Source organism: Hyla sarda, chromosome 4 (genome assembly GCF_029499605.1).
Source record: "Hyla sarda isolate aHylSar1 chromosome 4, aHylSar1.hap1, whole genome shotgun sequence".
Classification (NCBI taxonomy): Eukaryota; Metazoa; Chordata; class Amphibia; order Anura; family Hylidae; genus Hyla; species Hyla sarda.
Window position 1 is genome coordinate 414,268,201 of NC_079192.1, and position 23,497 is coordinate 414,291,697.

The 23,497-nt window shown below is 43.8% G+C and overlaps 1 protein-coding gene and 1 long non-coding RNA gene across 2 annotated transcripts; one reads left to right on the forward strand and one right to left on the reverse strand.

The window, feature by feature from the left end:
* The first annotated feature begins 7,607 nt into the window (after window positions 1-7,607).
* On the forward strand, window positions 7,608-16,736 carry MRPS33 (mitochondrial ribosomal protein S33). Its single transcript, XM_056517778.1, is given in 3 exon segments — window positions 7,608-7,687; window positions 13,262-13,486; window positions 16,438-16,736. Coding segments are annotated over 3 exon segments (411 nt in total). The 3' UTR covers window positions 16,544-16,736.
* On the reverse strand, window positions 13,257-19,317 carry LOC130267696 (uncharacterized). The gene is made up of 4 exons (XR_008843244.1): window positions 19,254-19,317; window positions 18,979-19,169; window positions 16,593-16,709; window positions 13,257-13,394 (listed from the first exon to the last, which is right to left on the reverse strand). It is a non-coding gene; the product is annotated as an uncharacterized LOC130267696 (long non-coding RNA).
* Window positions 19,318-23,497: the final 4,180 nt, after the last annotated feature.

Consider the following 23,497-nt stretch of genomic DNA (forward strand, 5'->3'; position numbering starts at 1 on the left):
ATACATAATTTTTTTGACGCTCTTTAATATTTATACACCCTTCCGCCGGATTTCACGTTGCGTTACCCGATCCGTAGAAAGCGCCGTAACCTTTAAACGGCTGCACTCGAGGCTTTTTTTTGGTTCGCAGCCGCAGATGCCGTTTTCCAGCTATTTAATATTCAATAGAAGCGGCTGAACCTCGCTGTGAATTGTTACGGGTCCCTTAACAAATAAAGGATTGAAGCTTTTTTTTTTTTTTTTTTTGGCGAGGAGGCAGAATCGGGCCGTGATTGCATCGAGTGCGGCTTTATACACGCGTATATTCTGCATTTTATTTAATTTATTCTTTTTCCCCCTGCAGACCAGCGCCTCTCGACGTGTTTCTCCTTATCACTGACCTCGCCTGGGTCAGGCCTATTGTGCTCGAAACACAATCTGAGGCTGGAGCTGCAAGACTGGGACCGACGGTGATTAAAATAAATAAATAAAATATATAAATAAATAAATAAAATATATAAATAAATAAAGAAAACGGAATAAAGAGGCCGGGATTTTCCACTAAGGTAATTGCGCTGAAAAACATGATTAATAAACAAGCTTATTCTTATAATGAGCTACTTGAAAGGTCGCTGTATGTAGAGCACAATGATGATTAATACACAGGTTAATCTGTAGAGGGGGAAGAAGGTGATGGGGGGAGGGGGGAGGCAGCGAGCGGCGTAATCAGAGCCGAGCGCTCGCAGAGTCATTAGGGCTGTGGGGACAGACTTGGAAGGAATGGGGTTCATTCACTAAACTGGAGGCAGTAGGAACCGGTATTGCTCATTGCAGTGTTTCCTAACCAGGGTGCCTCCAGCTGTTGCAAAACTACAACTCCCAGCACGGCCCAATTTTACTGTGTGTGTCGGCCTTACATGGTTTATATAAGAGGTGAACGGAAGTTACGGAAACAGCGTTGATCACTGTGCTTTTCTGTTTCCTTTTTTTTTTTTTCCCCCTTCAATAGAAATATATATATATATATATATATATATATATATATATATATATATATATATATATCTATCTATCTATCTATCTATCAAATAAAAATAAAAATAAAAAAAATAATAAAAATAAATTAATAAATAATATAATAATAATATTTAAAAATGTTTTTATTTCTTATTTCTTTCTTTTATTTATTTGTTTATTTTTATTATTTATTTATATTTATTTATTTTTATTATTTTATTTTTATTTTATTCATTTATTTACATTTATTTATTTTTATTTGAGTCAATACATTTCACGACCTATATGACAATTTTTTATTTGTGCCTTTGTGCCCCCATGACGATATATCCCAGAACTTCCTGCCTTCCCAAGGGGGGGCATGGACATAGAGACGCTTTATTTTTATTTTTTGTTTCATTGGTAATTATATTGGGGTATATTTCTATTTTCATACTTTTATTGCATATTTGAAGAGGTGGACTTAAAAAAAAATTGGGGCATTGTTGTTTTCTTTTGTGATGTGACAATACTGATTATTTTCTCCATAGAAAACAAAATGTAAGGGAAAATTCAGATTTTTTTTTTTTTTTACTTTACTTTTTTTTTTAAACAATATTTCTCAGTCCCAAAAAGGGAACCTGTGCTAGTTTGATCACTTAGACACCTCTATGTCAGAGTTTTCCATCCGGGGTGCTTCCAGCTGTTGAAAAACTACAATTTCCAGCATGCTTGGACAGGCATGCTGGGAGTTGTAGTTTTGCAACAGCTTGATACACTCTGGTTGGGAAACTCTGGTTCATTAGGACAAAGCTTGAGTAGAAAAAGGCCTATATAGCAGTGTTTGCCACCCATGGTAATATCTGTGTTTTACAACTATGGCAGCTGTTGGTGGCCATGTTGGTTACCACTCAGCTTTTCCAGATTCCTGAATGTCACAGTAATACATCCCGGGATTCTATATCAGTGCATTGATACAAAGGTTACAGTTTAGGACCTTTATAAAGCGGTGTGGTAACCCCCTGTGGTAGCTAATGGTGGCCGTGTTGGTTATTCCTCAGCTTTCCCAGACTCCTGAATGGCACATCTATCCAATGCAATGACATATCCTCTTATCAGACCTCTCTGAAGCTCTGGGAAAGCCATGTCTTCCATCTGGAAGTTTGATGGTTTATCTCCCTATTGCAGTGTTTCCCAATCAGGGTGTCTCCAGCTGTTGCAAAACTACAACTCCCAGCATGGTCGGACAGCCAAAGTAATGATTAATACACCTTGCACTTGCGGTGATGTCACAGGAGCCCTATGATGTCACATGAGCACTATGATTTCACAGGAGCTCTATGATGTCACAGGAGCCCTCCAATGTCACAGGAGCTCTATGATGTCACAGGAGCCCTATGATGTCACAGGAGCCCACTGATGTCACAGGAGCCCTCCAATGTCACAGGAACACTATGATGTCACAGGAGCCCTATGATGTCACAGGAGCCCTCCGATGTCACAGGAGCTCTATGATGTCACAGGAGCCCTCCGATGTCACAGGAGCTCTATGATGTCACAGGAGCCCTCTGATGGCGGCAACCCCCTATGATAGCTATTCATGGCCGTGTTGGTTATTCCTCAGCTTTTTCAGACTCCTGAGAGGGACAAAAATACATCCCCTGAATCTATAACAGTGCTTGATACAAAGAGTTACAGTTTTGGATCTTAACCAATATGGCCACCAAAGCTACCACAGGGGGTCGCCACACAGCTTGGTGAAGATCCAAAACTGTAACTCTTTGTATCAAGCACTGTTATAGATTCAGGGGATGTATTTTTGTCCCTCTCAGGAGTCTGGAAAAGCTGAGGAATAACCAACACGGCCATGAATAGCTATCATAGGGGGTTGCCGCCATCAGAGGGCTCCTGTGACATCATAGGGCTCCTGTGACATCACCACAAGTGCAAGGTGTATTAATCATTACTTTGGCTGTCCGACCATGCTGGGAGTTGTAGTTTGCAACAGCTGGAGACACCCTGATTGGGAAACACTGCAATAGGGAGATAAACCATCAAACTTCCTGATGGAAGACATGGCTTTCCCAGAGCTTCAGAGAGGTCTGATAAGAGGATATGTCATTGCATTGGATAGATGTGCCATTCAGGAGTCTGGGAAAGCTGATTAATAACCAATATGGCCACCAAAGCTACCACAGGGGGTCGCCACACAGCTTGGTGATTACTCTGCTTTTACAGACTCCTGAATGGCACATTTAATGCAATGATACATGCTCTTATCAGGTGCAGATCCCCTTCAGACCTCTCTGAAGCTTTGGGAAGGCCATGTCTGCCATCAAGAAGTTTGATTGTCTTTCTAATGCAGTGTTTCCCAATTAGTGTGCCTCCAGTTGTAGCAAAACTACAAATCCCAGCATATCCGAACAGCCTGGGCATGCTGGGAGTTGTAGTTTTGCAACACCTGGAGGAACCATGGTTGGGAAGCATTGGCTCATTGGGACAAAGCGGAAGTAGAAAAGGCCATTATACAAGTGTTTGCCAACCAGGGTAGTTATTGGTGGCCGTGTTGGTTATCACTCAGCTTTTCCAGACTCCTGAATGGCACTAATACATTCCCCGTAATTCCATATCAATGCATTGATACAAAGGATTACAGTTCAGGATCTTCACAAAGCTGTGCAACAACCCTGTTGTGTAGCTGCTGGTGGCCTTGATGGTTATGACTCAGCTTTTACAGACTCCTGAATGGCACAATAATACATCCCCTGATTCTGTATCTGTGCTTGATACAAAGGTTACAGTTTAGGACCTTTACAAAGCGGTGTGGCAACCCCCTGTGGTAGCTAATGGTGGCCATCTTGGATTTCACTTAGCTTTTCCAGACTCCTGAATGGCACATCTATCCAATGCAATGATATGTCCTCTTATCAGACCTCTCTCAAGCTCTGGGAAAGCCATGTCTTCCATCAGGAAGTTTGATGGTTTATCTCTCTATTGCAGTGTTTTCCAATCAGGGTGTCTCCAGCTGTTGAAAAACTACAACTTCCAGCATGGCCGGACAGCCAAAGTAATGATTAATACATAGTATTACTCACCTTGCAGTTGTGGTGATGTCACAGGAGCCCTCCGATGTCACAGGAGCCCCTCAATGTCACAGGAGCCCTACGATGTCACAGGAGCCCTTCGATGTCACAGGAGCCCTTCGATGTCACAGGAGCCTTCTGATGTCACAGGAGCCCTTCTGATCTCACAGGAGCCCACTGATGTCACAGGAGCCCACTGATGTCACAGGAGCCTACTGATGTCACAGGAGCCCTCCAATGTCACAGGAGCACTATGATGTCACAGGAGCCCTATGATGTCAAAGGAGCCCTATGATGTCACAGGAGCCCTATGATGTCAAAGGAGCCCTATGATGTCACAGGAGCCCTTCGATGTCACAGGAGCCCTTTGATGTCACAGGAGCCCTTCTGATGTCACAGGAGCCCACTGATGTCACAGGAGCCCTTTGATGTCACAGGAGCCCTTCTGATGTCACAGGAGCCCACTGATGTCACAGGAGCCCACTGATGTCACAGGAGCCCTTCGATGTCACAGGAGCCCACTGATGTCACAGGAGCCCTTCGATGTCACAGGAGCCCACTGATGTCACAGGAGCCCTTCTGATGTCACAGGAGCCCTTCTGATGTCACAGGAGCCCTTCTGATGTCACAGGAGCCCTTCGATGTCACAGGAGCCCTATGATGTCACAGGAGCCCTCTGATGTCACAGGAGCCCTCTGATGTAACTTGTGGTCTGTCTGTAAAAAACAAGACATAGATTATATGAGCCCCATGTGGTGCACATTGTGTGAGATTTACATTCAGCTATTGCAAAACACATTAAAGCTGATTTCTTCCATTAACAGCACCATCCCTGCCCTCAGGTTGTGTTTGGTATTGCAGCTCTGTTTAATTGAAGTGATTGGATCCGATTTGTAATACTGCACGCAACCCGAGGACAAGGGTGGTGCTGTTCTTGGAACAAATTAGGACTGTTATTATTATTTTTTCTGGATAACCTCTTTAAAAAGGAATATGTCATCAATTTGATGCTGCCCAAACTGCGGGCAGCATGAGACAGGTGCAGGGAGTGTGATCCCGGAACACTGTGAAATAATCTGAGGTGCTCGGGTGTTTCAGAGTTAAAATGCCCTCAGGACCTGGGTTACTAGTGATGGGGTGAGAGGGGTTCTGGCGGCTTTGACCAGTGTCTTAGCGGTGTATAGTAAACATGTGTATAGAAAAAGATAAGTCACTAAAGCAGCTGGGTGGGCAGCACAGAGGCCAGGACCCACCCTGAGAACCCGGCGGCATTTTCAAAGTATGATCACTCTGAAATAGATTATATATCCCTGACTAATTCATAGTGTCCAGGACGGGCGATGCCTGCACCTGCTGTATGCTGCCCGTGGTTTGTGCAGCTTAAAACTGGTGACAGGTTCCCTTCAAGAGTAGATGGTGTGAACAATCCATAGTGTAATATGTAATGTACTGACCGCAGAATAAAGTCATCACAAAATGGCGCAATGGTGACTCTATCACTTTAAAAGGGTAGCGGGAGGGTACAGAAACCTTGTCTGTTCACAATAAACCATCAATTTGGAATTCATCCAGTCATGGTGGACTGCATATATACTCTGTCTATCTATCTCATACCTATATATATATCATATCTATCTATCTATCTATCTATCTCATATCTATCTATCTATCTATCACATATCTATCTATCTATCTATCTCATATCTATCTATCTATCTATCTATCACATATCTATCTATTTATTTATCTCATATCTATCTATCTCATATCTATCTATCTCATATCTATCTATCTATCTATCACATATCTATCTATCTATCTATCACATATCTATCTATCTATCTATCTATATCTATCTATCTCATATCTATCTATCTATCTATCACATATCTATCTATTTATTTATCTCATATCTATCTATCTCATATCTATCTGTGGTAGCCCTTGGGGGGTGTATGGTAGGGATGGTATGGTGTTGGTATATGAGGGGTTAATATTAACCCTGTCACTCGTGACGCCAGGGTGAGGGCTGGTATGCTGAATCTATGTTCCGGCCTATCGCCGCCCTTCCCAGAAGCGATAGGTGCAATGAAATGACTGAAGATCCACAAGCAGATTTAACTTGAACTTGAATAACTTTACTGCAGTGCTTGCAATATCCGATGCGTAGTAACAGTTAATATAACAGTTCTTAGGTTGCTTAGCGACTGGCAGAAGTTGCGGACCTTGCATTAAACCTATAGTCTCTGAATTTGGGGAGTGATGTGCAGATCCGTCCGGATTTGGGGGGAAATATTGGGTCCGGTGATACTGCAGAGTGCTTAGGAGATGTCACACTCTATAATTTAGATCATTCAGCCGTTGCCGCAAGGCTCAGGCCTAACTCACTGCGATTACTGAGATATAGGTCTTCTCTCATCAAGAGCCAGGAGAAAGAGAGCGAGAAGATGGCCGCCGCTCCCTTATATGGGCAGGGGGCGTGGCGATTCTGATTGGTCCGAACGTCTGCCATTCACCAGTACATGGTGTGATGGGATTACTGACGTAAGAGGGCCTCCAAAGGTCCTTAAGCTAAAACCATAGAGTTCACCTTGTCACATGACCCGCAGGTCCTGCAACGCTAACAGAAACAGGTAATTAACCATTTATATACAGAAATAATACTATATACATTATTCTATGGACAAATTAGAAATCTATATACTATAATAGAGGCGACTAGGGGCGGACTGACTAACAGAGATTACTAAATCCTAGGGACTCTGGCTACGGGGACCCATAGATAAATAAGTACCGAATGAAATGCGGTACTGGGACACCACATATCTATCTATCTATCTATCTATCTCATATCTATCTATTTATCTATCTATCTCATATCTATCTATCTATCTCATATCTATGGATCTATTTATGTATCTCAGTGTTTTCCAAACAGTGTGCCTTTGGCTGTCTGGGCATGCTGGGAGTTGTAGGTTTGCAACAGCTGGAGACACACTCTTTGCAAAACACTGATCTATCTCATATCTATCTATCTATCTATCTATCTATCTATCTATCTATCTATCTCATATATATTTATTTATTTAGTTCATATCTATCTATCTCATATCTATCTATCTCATATCTATTTATTTATTTAGTTCATATCTATCTATCTCATATCTATCTATCTCATATCTATTTATTTATTTATTTATTTAGTTCATATCTATCTATCTATCTCATATCTATCTACCTCTCATATCTATCTATCTATCTATCTCATATCTATATATCTATCTATCTCTCATATCTATCTATCTATTTATTTATCTCATATCTATCTGTCTGTCTGTCATCTATATATATATATATATATATATATATATATATATATATTTATTTATATATGTGTGTGTATATCTGGAACAGGCTACGTCACACATCGTCTAGGAACAGCTAATCATGTGATCACACAAACTGACGTCACCAAAGAAACTCAAGCCGCGTCGTTAGGAAAACCCGTTGCCCAGCAACATTGGCCGCCGCCGAGTGACAGCTTAACGCATGCGCACTGCTTAAATCCGGTTAGCTAAACTACTTCCGGGGCAGGAAGCTTCATGTGAGGCTGTGGAGAGGTCACCCAGGTAAGTAATGATTCGTAGGGCAATGAGTTATCCTGCATTCTGCTGGTCAAGCTGTTAACCTTTACCGTACCAGTATAATGTGAGGCAGAGAGGTGAGTGCAGGACGGCCCCTGGTCCCGGGTGAGTGTCAGTTTATGAGTGCAGGGGATTAGGGCAAGGTGGTGAGTGACACCGGCTGGACAGTCATACAGGGTGATCCGGAGGCTTGTGAGACGTTTATGGGCTTTGTCATAGACACTTATGGGCTCCTGGAAATGTTATTATGCCCTATTAAAGTCATTATGTGTTATGATATATAATGAATCTCCTGTGAAACTACAACTCCCATTGTCCCCTGACAGCTTTCAGGAGAGGGCAACGTTAGATCAGTGATCTCCTAAAACTACAACTCCCATCATGCCCTGCCAGCCTCCTAAAGCAGTAGCCACCAATCCATTGTGCTACAGTGCAGCTCCTGCAAAACTACAACTCCCATCATGTCCTGCTAGCCGTCAGGAGAGCAATTCCTTAGCGACTACTGCTTTAGATCATTGTTCTCCAACCTGTGACTCTCCAGCTGTTGCAGAACTACAACTCCCATCATGCCCTGACAGTATACAGGAGAGCAATGGATTGGTGACTACTGCATTAGATCAATGTACTCCAACCTGTGACTCTCCAACTGTTGCAGAACTACAACACCTATTCTGCTCTGACAGTCTTCAGCTCTCATGGCATGATGGGAGTTGTAGTTTTCTGACAGTTACTCCCCAGTGGCTCCCCAGCTGTTGCAGAACCTTCAGCCATTGAGCCTACAACTTCCATCATGCCCCGACAGCCTTCGGGAGAGCAATGGATTGGTGACTACTGCTTTAGAGCAGTGGTCTCCAAACTGTTTCTCCCAGCTGTTGCAAAACTACAACTCATATCATTTCCTGACAACCAAATCAAGCCCTAACAGCTTTCAGCATGATGGGAGTTGTAGTTTTGCGACAGCTGGAGTGCCCCAGGTTGGGGGGGAAACACTGTCCCATAGTGTTGTGTTCTTACAGTCATGTGATCAGTGTGTCCTAAATCATGGCGTACTAGACCTTGCACAGTCCAGAAGCATATTGGGGGTTGTAGTTTTGCAACAGATGTGATAGTCTAAGGTTGTTGTGTTATTAGAGTCATGTGATCAAGAGACTCCCATCATGTGATGAATTGGTAACTCCAGCTTTAAATCAGTGATCTCCACCCTGTGGCTCTCCAGCTGTTGCAAAACTACAAATCCCATCATGCCCTGAGTTGCATGATGGGAGCCTTCAAATCACATGACACCATAACCTGTGGCTTTCACATTTGTTGCAAAACTACATCTCCCATCAGGCTTCTGGTATGTGTAGTATGACATATTTTAGGACATACTGATCACATGATTGCAATAACACAATGCTTTAGGGCAGTGTTCTCCAACCTGTGGCTCTCCAGCTGTTGCAAAATTACAACTCCCATCATGCCCTGACAGCCTGCGGTGCCGAGGAGTGGCGGACACTTTTTTCTGCAGGATGTTAAAGGTGGAAGTGCCGTAATCCATATTATATTTAATAGGCGGTCAATATGTAGGTCTCCCGAAGAGTAAGTAGGTAGTAGGGATGTCCCGATACCATTTTTTTTAAGACCGAGTACCGATACTTTTTTTTAAGTACTTGCCGATACCAATTACTGATACTTTTTTCAATGTCATGTGACAGTTTTTTTTTTTTTTTCTTTAATAGTAAAATACCGTATTTTTCGCCATATAAGACGCACTTTTTCTTCCCCAAAACTGGGGGGAAAAGTCGGTGCGTCTTATACGGCGAATACACCCCTATCGCAGCGGTCACTGCGGCCATCAACGGCCGGGACCCGCGGCTAATACAGGACATCACCGATCGCGGTGATGCCCTGTATTAACCCTTCAGATCAAAGCTGACTGCCACGTCTGAAGGGAAAGTGACACTAACCCGGCTGTTCAGTCGGGCTGTTCGGGACCGCCGCGATTTCACCGTGGCGGTCCCGAACAGCCTGACTGAATAGCTGGGTTAGTGCTTACAGGACACCGGGAGGGACCTTACCTGCCTCCTCAGTGTCTTCTCCGTTCAGGGATCCCCTGTATGGCCGGCGCTCTCCTTCCTCGTCATCACGTCGTCGCGTACGTGCATCGGCGTGCGTAAAGACGTGATGGTGGTGACGGAGAGCGAGGATACCCGGCCGGCAGCAGAGACATTCCGAAGCAACGGGGACACGGCGACAGCGATGGAGAGACATCCTGGGCAGCGGTGACGGGTCCGGAGTGGCGGGGACACGTGAGTATTACCTCCTATGCAGTGGTCTTCAATCTGCGGACCTCCAGATGTTGCAAAACTACAACTGTCCGGGCATGCTGGGAGTTGTAGTTTTGCAACATCTGGAGGTCTGCAGGTTGAAGACCACTATTGGGTTCAAAATCTTTATTTTTTTAGATTTTGCACCTATAAATTGGGTGCGTCTTATACGAAAAATACAGTACTTTTTTTAAATTAAAAATATATGTGTTTTTTTATTTTGAACTTTTTGAAAAGGCGGGTGATTTAATAATTTTTTTTTGGGAAGGGGTTAATTTGCATTTATTATTTTTTACACATTTCCCCCCCCCCACAACTTTTTTTTTGTCTCCATAGGGGACTATTACATGCAATATGTAGATTGCATACTGATCAATTATATGCCATAGCATAGCATTGATCAGTGTTATCGGTGCTCCTTTACTAATGTCTGCCATGGCTGGCAGCAGTAAAGGAGCGACGATCAGACGCACGGAGTAGCTGATCGGGACACAGAGAGTGGCAGGACTCTCAGGATCAACTTTGATTGCGGTGTCTAAAGGGTTAATGCGGGTCCCGGTTGTGATGTGCGCTCAGCTGCTGAGCGCACTGCATAGCTCGGGAGCGAAGAGTGCAGGTGGCTTACCACACCACCTATCGGATTAGGTATCGGAGACTTTTGCATGACTACAACTAGTCGTGCAAATGTCCAGTATCGGTCCTGAGACCAGTATTGGGACATCCCTAGTAGACGCCCTCTTAATCATGATTAGACGTTTGTTTAGTGGTGGCTGAAGTTGCCTAAAATCCTGCACATGACGTATAGCTATATACATCCTACAGGGGCCTATATACCGTCTGATAACTGTCCCTCCATATATAGGAATATGCAGATCAGCTCATTACATCACCTTTTCAGGTGATGTTCCCTGGTATCAGCTTAGCTCCAGTTACGGAATATAAAAAGCTAATCGGGATTAATGCCAAGCCAGAACTCTCTCTCCAGAAGGAAAGAGCACCCATCACTGACGAGGGGCAAGTACCCCGAAACAGCTGTCTGAAGATGGGTGCTCTTTCCTTCTGGAGAGAGAGTTCTGCCTTGGCATTAATCCCGATTAGCTTTTTATATTCCGTAACTGGAGCTAAGCTGATACCAGGGAACATCGCCTGAAAAGGTGATGTAATGAGCTGATTTGCTTATTCCCCTACGGTGCTGGAGGGATTAGGCTCATAAGTGGGTTGGGGTCAGTTCACACACTGCCCGTTTTTTTTTTTTTTTTTGCATTTTCTTACTTAAAAGTGTATTTTTTAAGAGAAATATACCCATGAGGAGAAAGTGATTTGACCTATAATCACAACTGAGGTGTTTTATAAAGATTTGAAATCTTTAGATTTCACCCTAAATTCTGCTTTCTTACATCTACTGTGATTATCCAATGTTGCTTTAAAAAAAAAAAAAACAGTTTTTTACTGTAATTTCCACATTTACGGTAACAAATCACAATGTTTTCCAAGATTGTGGGAATCCTAACAAAAGCTGAATAAAAAAACAGCAAAAAATGTAATGTGCAAACACAGCCTAAAAAGAGGAGGTGTATAATTACTAAATATACTGATCCCGTAGAGATAGCAGCAGTATACAGATAGAGCTGGAGGGGACGTATATAACTACTATATATATATATATATATATATATATATATATAGCAGCAGTATACAGATAGAGCTGGTGAGGAGATATAGAACTATTATATTTACTGATCCTATAGAGCAGTGGTCTTCAACCTGCGGACCTCCAGATGTTGCAAAACTACAACTCCCAGCATGCCCGGACAGCCAACGGCTGTCCGGGCATGCTGGGAGTTGTAGTTTTGTAACATCTGGAGATCCGCCGGTTGAATACCACTGCTCTATAGAGATAGCAGCAGTATACAGATAGAGCTGGAGGGAAGGTGTATAACTACTAAATATCCTGATCCCATAGAGATAGCAGTAGTATACAAATACAGCTGGGGGGGAGGTGGATAACTACTATATATCCTCATGGCAGCAGCAGTATACAGAGAGCTGGAGGGGAGGTGTATAACTATTATATATCGTCATAGCAGCAGCAGTATGCAGATAGAGCTGGAGGGGAGGTGTATAACTACTGTATATCCTCATAGCAGCAGCAGTATACAGATAAAGCTGGAGGGGAGGTGTATAACTATTATATAGCCTGATAGCAGCAGTATACATAACACACAGAAATGAGTGTCCATAGACTTCAGCCCCTCGCCATCATATTGCACATGGTGTACTTGGCTCCTTGGAGTTGTCTTGCAGGTATGCATCTAGAAATGATCTCGACCTCTGACCCCTCCCGGTCCTCATTCCTGGATGAGGTGGCTGCCTACGCCCTTCTCATCTATGTCACTAATAGTCTATGACTGTGTCTTTAATGTCTTTGCAATTTAATAAATGTCATTTTTTTTCTTATTTATGACGAGTGGGAATGTCTATAAATGCCATGGAGGCTCCGCCTGTGTCCACCTCACGTCTCCTCAGCTGCGGATGTTCTGCCGGTGCGCGGATTTACACAGATTAGTGAGAAATGTGCAGAATATACCTGTCAGCGTTCTGGTGAATCAGGGCCGAGCATCAAACCATATTATATACACTCACCATAACTAATTATGCAGCTCCATTTGTTTTGTATCAGCCCTGCTGGATCCATCTGTTTACTGTAACTGGGTCATGTGATCACCAGTCTAACCCACAGAAAATCATAAGTTTAATGTGTCAGTGGAAGTGGTCAGTTACATTAATGTGAACTGACCCCAACCCACTTGAGTCTCAACAGTTTGAGCTTCTTGTTGCTGGAGTACACCCGGGGGATTAGACTGGTCTCTATAGGTTATTACATTGATAAGACTTTACATGCTCTCTCTGCAAAGCCATAGGAATCATGGGAAATGTAGGCTGCATTAGGAAATCATTTCTGTTCTGTAAAGAGATCAGTATGGCTGAAAAACCTACGCCTGCCACATCAGGTAAAACTGGTAAGTGCAGGGCATACACAAGAACCTCTGCATTATTCTTAAATAATAGCCTATGCTGCATCATTTAAGCAAAAAAATAAATAAAAAAAGTAAATAATAATGCCAAGGTGCTTCTTTAAAGGGGTATTCCCTGTATAAGGGCTATGTTGACCCTATTCTCCTCTCTCTGGTGACAGACTTCTTGTTTCTCCTATTTAGCTCCATAACGCTCCTCTGTTTTGCACACGCAGCCGCCTCGCCATGTCTTCCCTGTCGAGTTACGCCATCCGCATGTCCCGCCTGAGCGCTAGAATCTTCGGGGAGGTGGTAAGGCCGACGAATGATTACTCCATGAAAGTGGTGAAACTCTTCAGCGAGCAGCCCCTGGCGAAAAGGAAAGGAGTTTACGACTGGTACCCGCCACACAACGTCTATGCGCCGCTCATGCGCAATTTGAGATTTCTCGGCCTTTACAGGTAAATTATGTGTGATGGACAGACAGGGGCTTAGGTGCTGGTCACATGAAAGGCAGGATAGAGCGACAGATCAGTTGGCGGACCAGACAGGCACATATATGTGTGTGTGTGTGTGTGTGTGTGTATATATATATATATATATATATATATATATATATATATATATATATATACCGTATAAGCCGAGACCCCTAATTTCAACCCAAAATCCCAAGAAAAGTTATTGACTCGAGTATAAGCCTAGGGTGGGAAATACCTCATCTCCCCCTGTCATCATCCAGACCCGTCATTAACATCCTCATCATCATCCCCTTGTCATCATCCCACACATCCCCCCTTCATCATCCCCTTGTCATCATCCCACACATCCCCCCTTCATCATCCCCTTATCATCCCGCACATCCCCCCTTCATCATCCCCTTATCATCCCGCACATCCCCCCTTCATCATCCCCTTATCATCCCACACATCCCCCCTTCATCATCCCATTGTAATCATCCCACCCCCCCCCCTTCATCATCCCCACCCCCCTTCATCATCCCCACACCCCCCCCTTCATCATCCTCTTCTCATCATTCGCCCTCAGTGGTCTTCAACCTGCGGACCTCCAGAGGTTTCAAAACTACAACTCCCAGCAAGCCCGGGCAGCCATCGGCTGTCCGGGCTTGCTGGGAGTTGTAGTTTTGAAACCTCCGGAGGTCCGCAGGTTGAAGACCACTGCGGCCTTCAACATCATCCAGCCCCCCTCTCACCCCCTTTTAGTTCTGAGTACTCACCTCCGCTCGGCGCTGGTCCGGTCCTGCAGGGCTGTCCGGTGAGGAGGTGGTCCGGTGAGGAGGTGGTCCGGGCTGCTATCTTCACCGGGGGCGCCTCTTCTCCGCGCTTCCGGCCCGGAATAGAGGCGTTGCCTTGACAATGACGCAGAAGTACGTTGGCAATGAACGCACCTCTGCGTCGTTGTCACGGCAACGTGACTATTCTGAGGCCGGGCCCGACGCGCTTAGAAGAGGCCTCCCCGGTGAAGATAGCAGCCCGGAACCACTATCCCACCGGACCACCTCCTCACCGGACAGCCCTGCAGGACCGGACCAGCGCCGAGCGGAGATGAGTACTCAGAACTAAAGGGGGTGAGAGGGGGCTGGATGATGTTGAAGGCCGCAGTGGTCTTCAACCTGCGGACCTCCGGAGGTTTCAAAACTACAACTCCCAGCAAGCCCGGACAGCCGATGGCTGCCCGGGCTTGCTGGGAGTTGTAGTTTTGAAACCTCTGGAGGTCCGCAGGTTGAAGACCACTGCGGGTGGGGGAGTTCACTCGAGTATAAGCCGAGGGGGGTGTTTTCAGCACGAAAAATCGTGCTGAAAAACTCGGCTTATACTAGAGTATATACGGTATATATAATTTTGTTTGCATATAAATATAATATATATCATTTTTTTTCTCCTCTATTGCTTATACAATTCTTTGCAGTGCTATTGTTTTGCATTGAATTGACATGGCATTAGTACGGCATGACTATGGCAGGCTGTATATGTAGATCTGTCATGGCAGCCACGGAGGCTGTTGCCATGACAGAAATTCGGCTTATCGGCAAGGTAATTGCCGATACCGATAATGTCCAAAATCGCGATTATCGGCCAAACCAATAATCAGTCGATCCCTACCATGAACCGCCACTAACATACATTCTACCTGACTAGATTCTCTGACCACTCTTGATCACTGCATTTAGAACAGTGTTTCCCAACCAGTGTGCCTCCAGCTGTTGCAAAACTGCAACCCCCAGAATTCCCGGACAGCCTTCAGCATTCCGGCCTTTGGATACAAGTTGAAGGGGGTTTTCAAGGACATTCGCCAATATCCGACTGTTGGGGGGGGGGGGGGGGGGGTGTACAGCTTTTTGCAGCCCTTTGGTTAGCTGAGTGACTGTACAGTGCTGTGCCTGGCAGAACGTGAACAGGGGAAGCACTGGCATTGCCTTCAAACCAGCTGACAACCAGCTGACTAACGAGAGGGCAGGGAGTCAGTCCTCCACCTATCATATATATTGGCAACCTGTCCTAATGATAGGTCATCAATATTGAAGTCCTGAAATTCCTTTTTTTAAGGGGTTAAAGCAGTGTTTTCTAACGAGGGTGCCTTCAGCTGTTGGAAAATCAACCTACATGGCAGCTGCCGGCTGCTACCTGCAGCTGACACCCGCCATTAATGATCAACATCTGGCATCACTTTGATATCTTCATTTTACTGTCTAGAGCAGTGTTTCCCAACCAGGGTGCCTCCAGCTGTTTCTAAATCACACTATGGAGAAGGCTATGAATCCGAGCCGGCTCCATACACGGTGGATGCCTGCTATAATCTGCAGCTGACACCCACCGTTAATGACTGACAACATAGACCACTTTGATGCTGTCATTTTACTGTCTAGACCAGTGTTTCCAAGGGTGGCAAAACTACAGTATGGAGCAGGTTTGGGAGCTAAGCCTGCTCTAAACATAGCGGATGTCGGCTGCTATCTGCAGCTGACACCCGCTGTTAATGGTGTACATCGGAAATGACTTTGATGCTGTCAATTTACCTGTCTAGATCTGACTTTTCAATCAGGGTGCCTCCAGCTGTTGCAAAACTGCAGTATGGAGACGTTTTGGCAGCCGAGCCTGCTCCATACATAGCGGATGCTAGCTGCTATTTGCAGCTAACACCCGCCATTAATGATGCTGTCATTTTATCTGTTTAGATCATGATTTCCCAACCAGGGCACCTCCAGCTGTTGCAAAACTACAACCCCAAGCATGCCCGGACAGCTTTGGCTGTCCGGGCATGCTGGGGGTTGTAGTTTTGCAACAGCTGGAGGCACCCTGGTTGGGAAACACTGTGGTAAAGGGATTATAGCTGTGTGCACTACAGCACGGCCCCCATTTGTGAAGGTAAAGTAACTTGTTACCCTTTGCAGGGATGAACACGAGGACTTCAAAGAAGAAATGAAGCGTTTGAGGCGACTGCGCGGTAAAGGAACGCCCAAGAAGGGTGAAGGAAAGAGGGCAAAGAAGAAGACATAGGCCCCACAATATACAGTGGCGGACACTTATAGAGGGGTCTACTCCCTACCGTGCAGATCTGCCCCCTGTACGTGCAGCTCATTTTGTGGAGGAGATGTTGGCGGTACACATCACCTATCTGGATGGGATGTCATTCTATTTCACATAGCGGGACGGAACGTCTCGCCTGCAGAATAAAGAGATTGTTTATATATGAAGGTGTCTGTCACTTCAAAATGGGAAATTCTGTCATTTACTCTGGCACATACCCTAACAGCTATATATTCGTGTATATAGGGGCAGTATTATAGTAGGTATATTCTTGTATATAGGAGCAGTATTATAGTAGTTATATTCTTGTATATAGGAGCAGTATTATAGTAGGTATATTCTTGTATATAGGAGCAGTATTATAGTAGTTATATTCTTGTATATAGGAGCAGTATTATAGTAGTTATATTCTTGTATATAGGGAGCAGTATTATAGTAGTTATATTCTTGTATATAGGAGCAGTATTATAGTAGGTATATTCTTGTATATAGGAGTAGTTATAGTCTTGTATATAGGAGCAGTATTATAGTAGATATATTCTTGTATATAGGAGCAGTATTATAGTAGTTATATTCTTGTATATAGGAGCAGTATTATAGTAGTTATATTCTTGTATATAGGAGCAGTATTATAGTAGTTATATTCTTGTATATAGGAGGCAGTATTATAGTAGTTATATTCTTGTATATAGGGGCAGTATTATAGTAGTTATATTCTTGTAGATAGGAGCAGAATTATAGTAGCTATATTCTTGTATATAGGAGCAGTATTATAGTAGTTATATTCTTGTATATAGGAGTAGTATTATAGTAGTTATATTCTTGTATATAGGAGCAGTATTATAGTAGTTATATTCACGTATATAGGAGGCAGTATTATAGTAGTTATATTCTTGTATATAGGAGCAGTATTATAGTAGTTATATTCTTGTATATAGGAGCAGTGTTATAGTAGTTATATTCATGTATATAGGAGCAGTATTATAGTAGTTATATTCTTGTATATAGGAGCAGTATTATAGTAGGTATATTCTTGTATATAGGAGCAGTATTATAGTAGTTATATTCTTGGAGAAATGAAGAGAAAGTCCAGCATGGCAACTCAAGCAATACTTGGTACTTTATTTAGCAATCAGCCAACATGGAAGACAGGTGACGCGTTTCGGCCACAATACGTAGCCTTAGTCGTACGTAGTTATATTCTTGTATATAGGAGGCAGTATTATAGTAGTTATATTCTTGTATATAGGAGGCAGTATTATAGTAGTTATATTCTTGTATATAGGAGGCAGTATTATAGTAGTTATATTCTTGTATATATAGGAGCAGTGTTATAGTAGTAATATTCTTGTACATAGGAGCAGTATTATAGTAGTTATATTCTTGTATATAGGAGGCAGTGTTATAGTAGTAATATTCTTGTATATAGGAGCAGTATTATAGTAGTTATATTCTTGTATATAGGAGGCAGTGTTATAGTAGTTATATTGTATATAGGAGGCAGTATAATAGTTATATTCTTGTATATAGGAGGCAGTGTTATAGTAGTTATATTGTGTATATAGGAGGCAGTATTATAGTAGTTATATTCTTGTACATAGGAGCAGTATTATAGTAGGTATATTCTTGTATATAGGAGCAGTATTATAGTAGTTATATTCCTGTATATAGGAGGCAGTATTATAGTAGTTATATTCCTGTATATAGGAGCAGTATTATAGTAGTTATATTCTTGTACATAGGAGGCAGTATTATAGTAGTTATATTCTTGTATATAGGAGGCAGTATTATAGTAGTTATACTCTTGTATATAGGAGCAGTATTATAGTAATTATATTCTTGTATATAGGAGCAGTATTATAGTAGATATATTCTTGTATATAGGGACAGTATTATAGTAGTTATATTCTTGTATATAGGAGGCAGTATTATAGTAGTTATACTCTTGTATATAGGAGCAGTATTATAGTAGTTATATTCTTGTATATAGGAGCAGTATTATAGTAGATATATTCTTGTATATAGGGACAGTATTATAGTAGTTATATTCTTGTATATAGGGGGCAGTATTATAGTAGTTATATTCTTGTATATAGGAGCAGTATTATAGTAGTTATATTCTTGTATATAGGAGGCAGTATTATAGTAGTTATATTCTTGTATATAGGAGCAGTATTATAGTAGTTATATTCTTGTATATAGGAGGCAGTATTATAGTAGTTATATTCTTGTATATAGGAGCAGTATTATAGTAGTTATAGTCTTGTATATAGGAGCAGTATTATAGTAGTTATATTCTTGTATATAGGAGGCAGTATTATAGTAGTTATAGTCTTGTATATAGGAGCAGTATTATAGTAGTTATATTCTTGTACATAGGGGGCAGTATAGTATATATTCCATACCTTAGTTTCCATGTAATGGTTGATCACATTTATTTAGGCTGGAATTTCCCTTTAATGGGCAGTAAGAAAAATCTTCAGTTTCCTGGGTTCTCCTTATAATAATGTGACGGCCCCATAAAGAAGCAGTGGACCCTAATCACGTTCAATCCCGTCTTGTGTCTAATTCTCTGCCTCCGTCTCCTTACTAGGCTCTGTAAGGAATGGAAGAGAATTGTGACGTCACGGCCGCAGGGTACAATGACGTCAGAGCCGCAGCGGGGACGCGCTCACTGCACCTGAGCAGGGGGAGGGACCAGCAGGCGAGGGTTCCCCCTGCGTAACGTTAACAGCACCTTTCTGACCACGCCCCACTTCCATTTCATTGGTCCACGGCTTACGAGTGCGCGTACGCTGCCCCTGGCTCCGCCCCCTCAGGTGACGCACTGGACAGCTGGGCCGACTGTCTTTCGTGCTCGCTCCCGCGGCTCCGGATAACTTCAAGATGGCGGCGCTAAGCGGGGGATCGGCTGAGGGGCCCTCACTGCTCAACGGGGACCTGGAGTCCGAGGCCGGGAGCCTGAGCGGAGCCGGGGAGATGTCAGCGGCTGGGGGTTACCCGGAGGAGGTGAGGGGCAGCCTGCGGGGGAGCACCACAAACCCATCGGGGACCTGCCTGTCAGATGCTGCACAGATAGGATGTCCGTGCACATCGTGACAGAGTGGGGGGATACTTGTTATTGGTGTGTCGTGATATGTCACTGTGGTTACCGGCGGGGATCTGTTATCGGTGCCTACCGTTCCCTTAGTGATCCGTCTATGGAATCTGCGCCTGTCATCCCGGGCTATTGTGTCTGTCACACGCTGTCGCGACATTGCTGGTGCTGTTTGTATGCTTTTCTGTCTATATCGTGACACAGTGGGTGTGTTTGTGACGTGTTTGTGTATTTATGTCATGACATAGAGGTGTTGTGTTCCTATGACCTGTCATTGTGCAGGTGTCATCCCTTTGTACCATTCACTATGGGTCATGATATGAGGCCTATGTCATGACATTCTTATGAAGATTTTTTTGGTGCATTAGGTCGCTGTCAGACTTTTAATTACATTTCACATAGTTTCATGATATTCTGGTAGTGTTTTGGGTGTCACAACATCCGTGCTGTGTCTCCATGTCACAATATTGTTGTAGTAGTGTTTGTGTGTCCATGTCATGAGTATGTAGTGTCTTGTTTTGTTTGTGTCCATATCTTGATGTTGTTGTAGTAGTAGTAGTAGTAGTAGTGTGTCTTGTGTCCATGTCGTGATGTAGCAGTAGTGTGTCTTGTGTCCATGTCGTGATGTAGCAGTAGTGTGTCTTGTGTCCATGTCGTGATGTAGCAGTAGTGTGTCTTGTGTCCATGTTGTGATGTAGCAGTAGTGTGTCTTGTGTCCATGTCGTGATGTAGCAGTAGTGTGTCTTGTGTCCATGTCGTGATGTAGCAGTAGTGTGTCTTGTGTCCATGTCGTGATGTAGCAGTAGTGTGTCTTGTGTCCATGTCGTGATGTAGCAGTAGTGTGTCTTGTGTCCATGTCGTGATGTAGCAGTAGTGTGTCTTGTGTCCATGTCGTGATGTAGCAGTAGTGTGTCTTGTGTCCATGTCGTGATGTAGCAGTAGTGTGTCTTGTGTCCATGTCGTGATGTAGCAGTAGTGTGTCTTGTGTCCATGTCGTGATGTAGCAGTAGTGTGTCTTGTGTCCATGTCGTGATGTAGCAGTAGTGTGTCTTGTGTCCATGTCGTGATGTAGTAGTAGTAGTAGTAGTGTCTTGTGTCCATGTCCTGAAGTAGCAGTAGTAGTGTGTCTTGTGTCCACATCGTGGTGTAGTGGTAGTGTGTCCACGTCGGGGTGTAGTGGTAGTGTGTCCACGTCGGGGTGTAGTGGTAGTGTGTCCACGTCGGGGTGTAGTGGTAGTAGTGTCCACGTCGGGGTGTAGTGGTAGTAGTGTCCACGTCGGGGTGTAGTGGTAGTAGTGTCCACGTCGGGGTGTAGTGGTAGTAGTGTCCACGTCGGGGTGTAGTGGTGGTAGTGTCCACGTCGGGGTGTAGTGGTGGTAGTGTCCACGTCGGGGTGTAGTGGTGGTAGTGTCCACGTCGGGGTGTAGTGGTGGTAGTGTCCACGTCGGGGTGTAGTGGTGGTAGTGTCCACGTCGGGGTGTAGTGGTGGTAGTGTCCACGTCGGGGTGTAGTGGTGGTAGTGTCCACGTCGGGGTGTAGTGGTGGTAGTGGTGTCCACGTCGGGGTGTAGTGGTGGTAGTGGTGTCCACGTCGGGGTGTAGTGGTGGTAGTGGTGTCCACGTCGGGGTGTAGTGGTGGTAGTGGTGTCCACGTCGGGGTGTCCATGTCGTGGTGTAGTTGTAGTAGTAGTGTGTCGTGTGTCCATGTCGTGGTGTAGTAGTAGTGTGTCCATGTCGTGATGTAGTAGTAGTAGTGTCTTGTGTCCATGTCGTGATGTAGTAGTAGTAGTGTCTTGTGTCCATGTCGTGATGTAGTAGTAGTAGTAGTAGTAGTAGTAGTGTCTTGTGTCCATGTCGTGATGTAGTAGTAGTAGTAGTAGTAGTAGTAGTAGTGTCTTGTGTCCATGTCGTGATGTAGTAGTAGTAGTAGTAGTAGTAGTAGTGTCTTGTGTCCATGTCGTGATGTAGTAGTAGTAGTAGTAGTAGTAGTAGTAGTAGTAGTAGTAGTGTCTTGTGTCCATGTCGTGATGTAGTAGTAGTAGTAGTAGTAGTAGTAGTAGTGTCTTGTGTCCATGTCGTGATGTAGTAGTAGTAGTAGTAGTAGTAGTAGTAGTAGTGTCTTGTGTCCATGTCGTGATGTAGTAGTAGTAGTAGTAGTAGTAGTAGTGTCTTGTGTCCATGTCGTGATGTAGTAGTAGTAGTAGTAGTAGTAGTAGTAGTAGTGTCTTGTGTCCATGTCGTGATGTAGTAGTAGTAGTAGTAGTAGTAGTAGTAGTAGTAGTAGTGTCTTGTGTCCATGTCGTGATGTAGTAGTAGTAGTAGTAGTAGTAGTAGTAGTAGTGTCTTGTGTCCATGTCGTGATGTAGTAGTAGTAGTAGTAGTAGTGTCTTGTGTCCATGTCGTGATGTAGTAGTAGTAGTAGTAGTGTCTTGTGTCCATGTCGTGATGTAGTAGTAGTAGTAGTAGTGTCTTGTGTCCATGTCGTGATGTAGTAGTAGTAGTAGTAGTGTCTTGTGTCCATGTCGTGATGTAGTAGTAGTAGTAGTAGTGTCTTGTGTCCATGTCATGGTGTAGTAGTAGTGTCTCCATGTCGTGGTGTAGTAGTAGTGTGTCCATGTTGTGATGTAGTAGTAGTAGTAGTAGTGTCTTGTCTCCATGTCGTGGTGTAGTAGTAGTGTGTCCATGTTGTGATGTAGTAGTAGTGTGTCGTGTGTCCATGTAGTGGTAGTAGTGTTTTGTTTCTCTTTCTACCCATGTTGTGACATCAACCAATATCATGTTGCGCTGATGTCACTTTGTCACCATAGGTAACTACAGGAATAGGATATGTCGGGACATTGACATCAGGGCTCCCATATGGATGTCACAACATGGAAATCCAGTGTGTTTTGTTTTGTTTTTTGGGACAGCTGCATGTTTTATCATAATATTATGTCAGGTGCAGTTGAGTGTTCGGTTCATAAAATATATATGTGTATATTTATTTAATAAGATTGTGAACATGGCCTCTGTGGCGTTGGTCTTGTTCATATCTTTATTTCATCCTATTTTTGTCCTTGTTATGATGAAATCCGGTCCTTGACCTTCTGCATGTGGTGATCTTGTGCTTGAAGAAGCAGTGCTGCACTGTAAAGTATAAGGGGGAGAACATAGCTGCCAGCCAGAGCTTTACACAATCAATAGGTCAATGTTTTTCAACCTAGGTGCCTCCAGCTGTTGCAAAACTACAGCTCCCAGTTGTATTTCTGCAACAGCTGAAAACACACTTGTTGGGAAACACCGCAAAAGGCCAAAAAGCTGTCAAGGAATGCTGGGAATTGTAGTTTTGCAACAGCTGGAGACACTTGTTGTGAACCACTGGTCTATTGGCTGGCAGAACTACCACTCCCATCATAGCCTGTAAGCTTTTTGGCCTTTTGCAGTGTTTCCCAACCAGGGTACCTCCAGCTGTTACAAAAGTACAACTCCAAGCATGCCTGGGAGTTGTATTTTAGCAACAGCTGGAGGCACCCTGGTTGGGAAACACTGGCCTGTTGACTGTATTAAGGCTGCTGGCAGCTCTCTCCTCCCACCCATACTTTACAGTGCAGCTTCTTCAGGGGTTCCCAACCAGTATGTCTCAAGCTGTTGCAAAACTACAACTCCCAGCATGTCCTGATAGCCCCAGCCTCAGGTGTCCTGTGTGTTATGTATGATGGGACCCTCCTCCTCCTCCTCCTCGTCTGTCTGCACATCCAATGACATAGATCAGTGTTCCTCAGCTTGTTGCTTTCTATCTGTTGCAAAACTACAACTCCCAGCATGGCCATGTAAAGTGAACACTGGCTG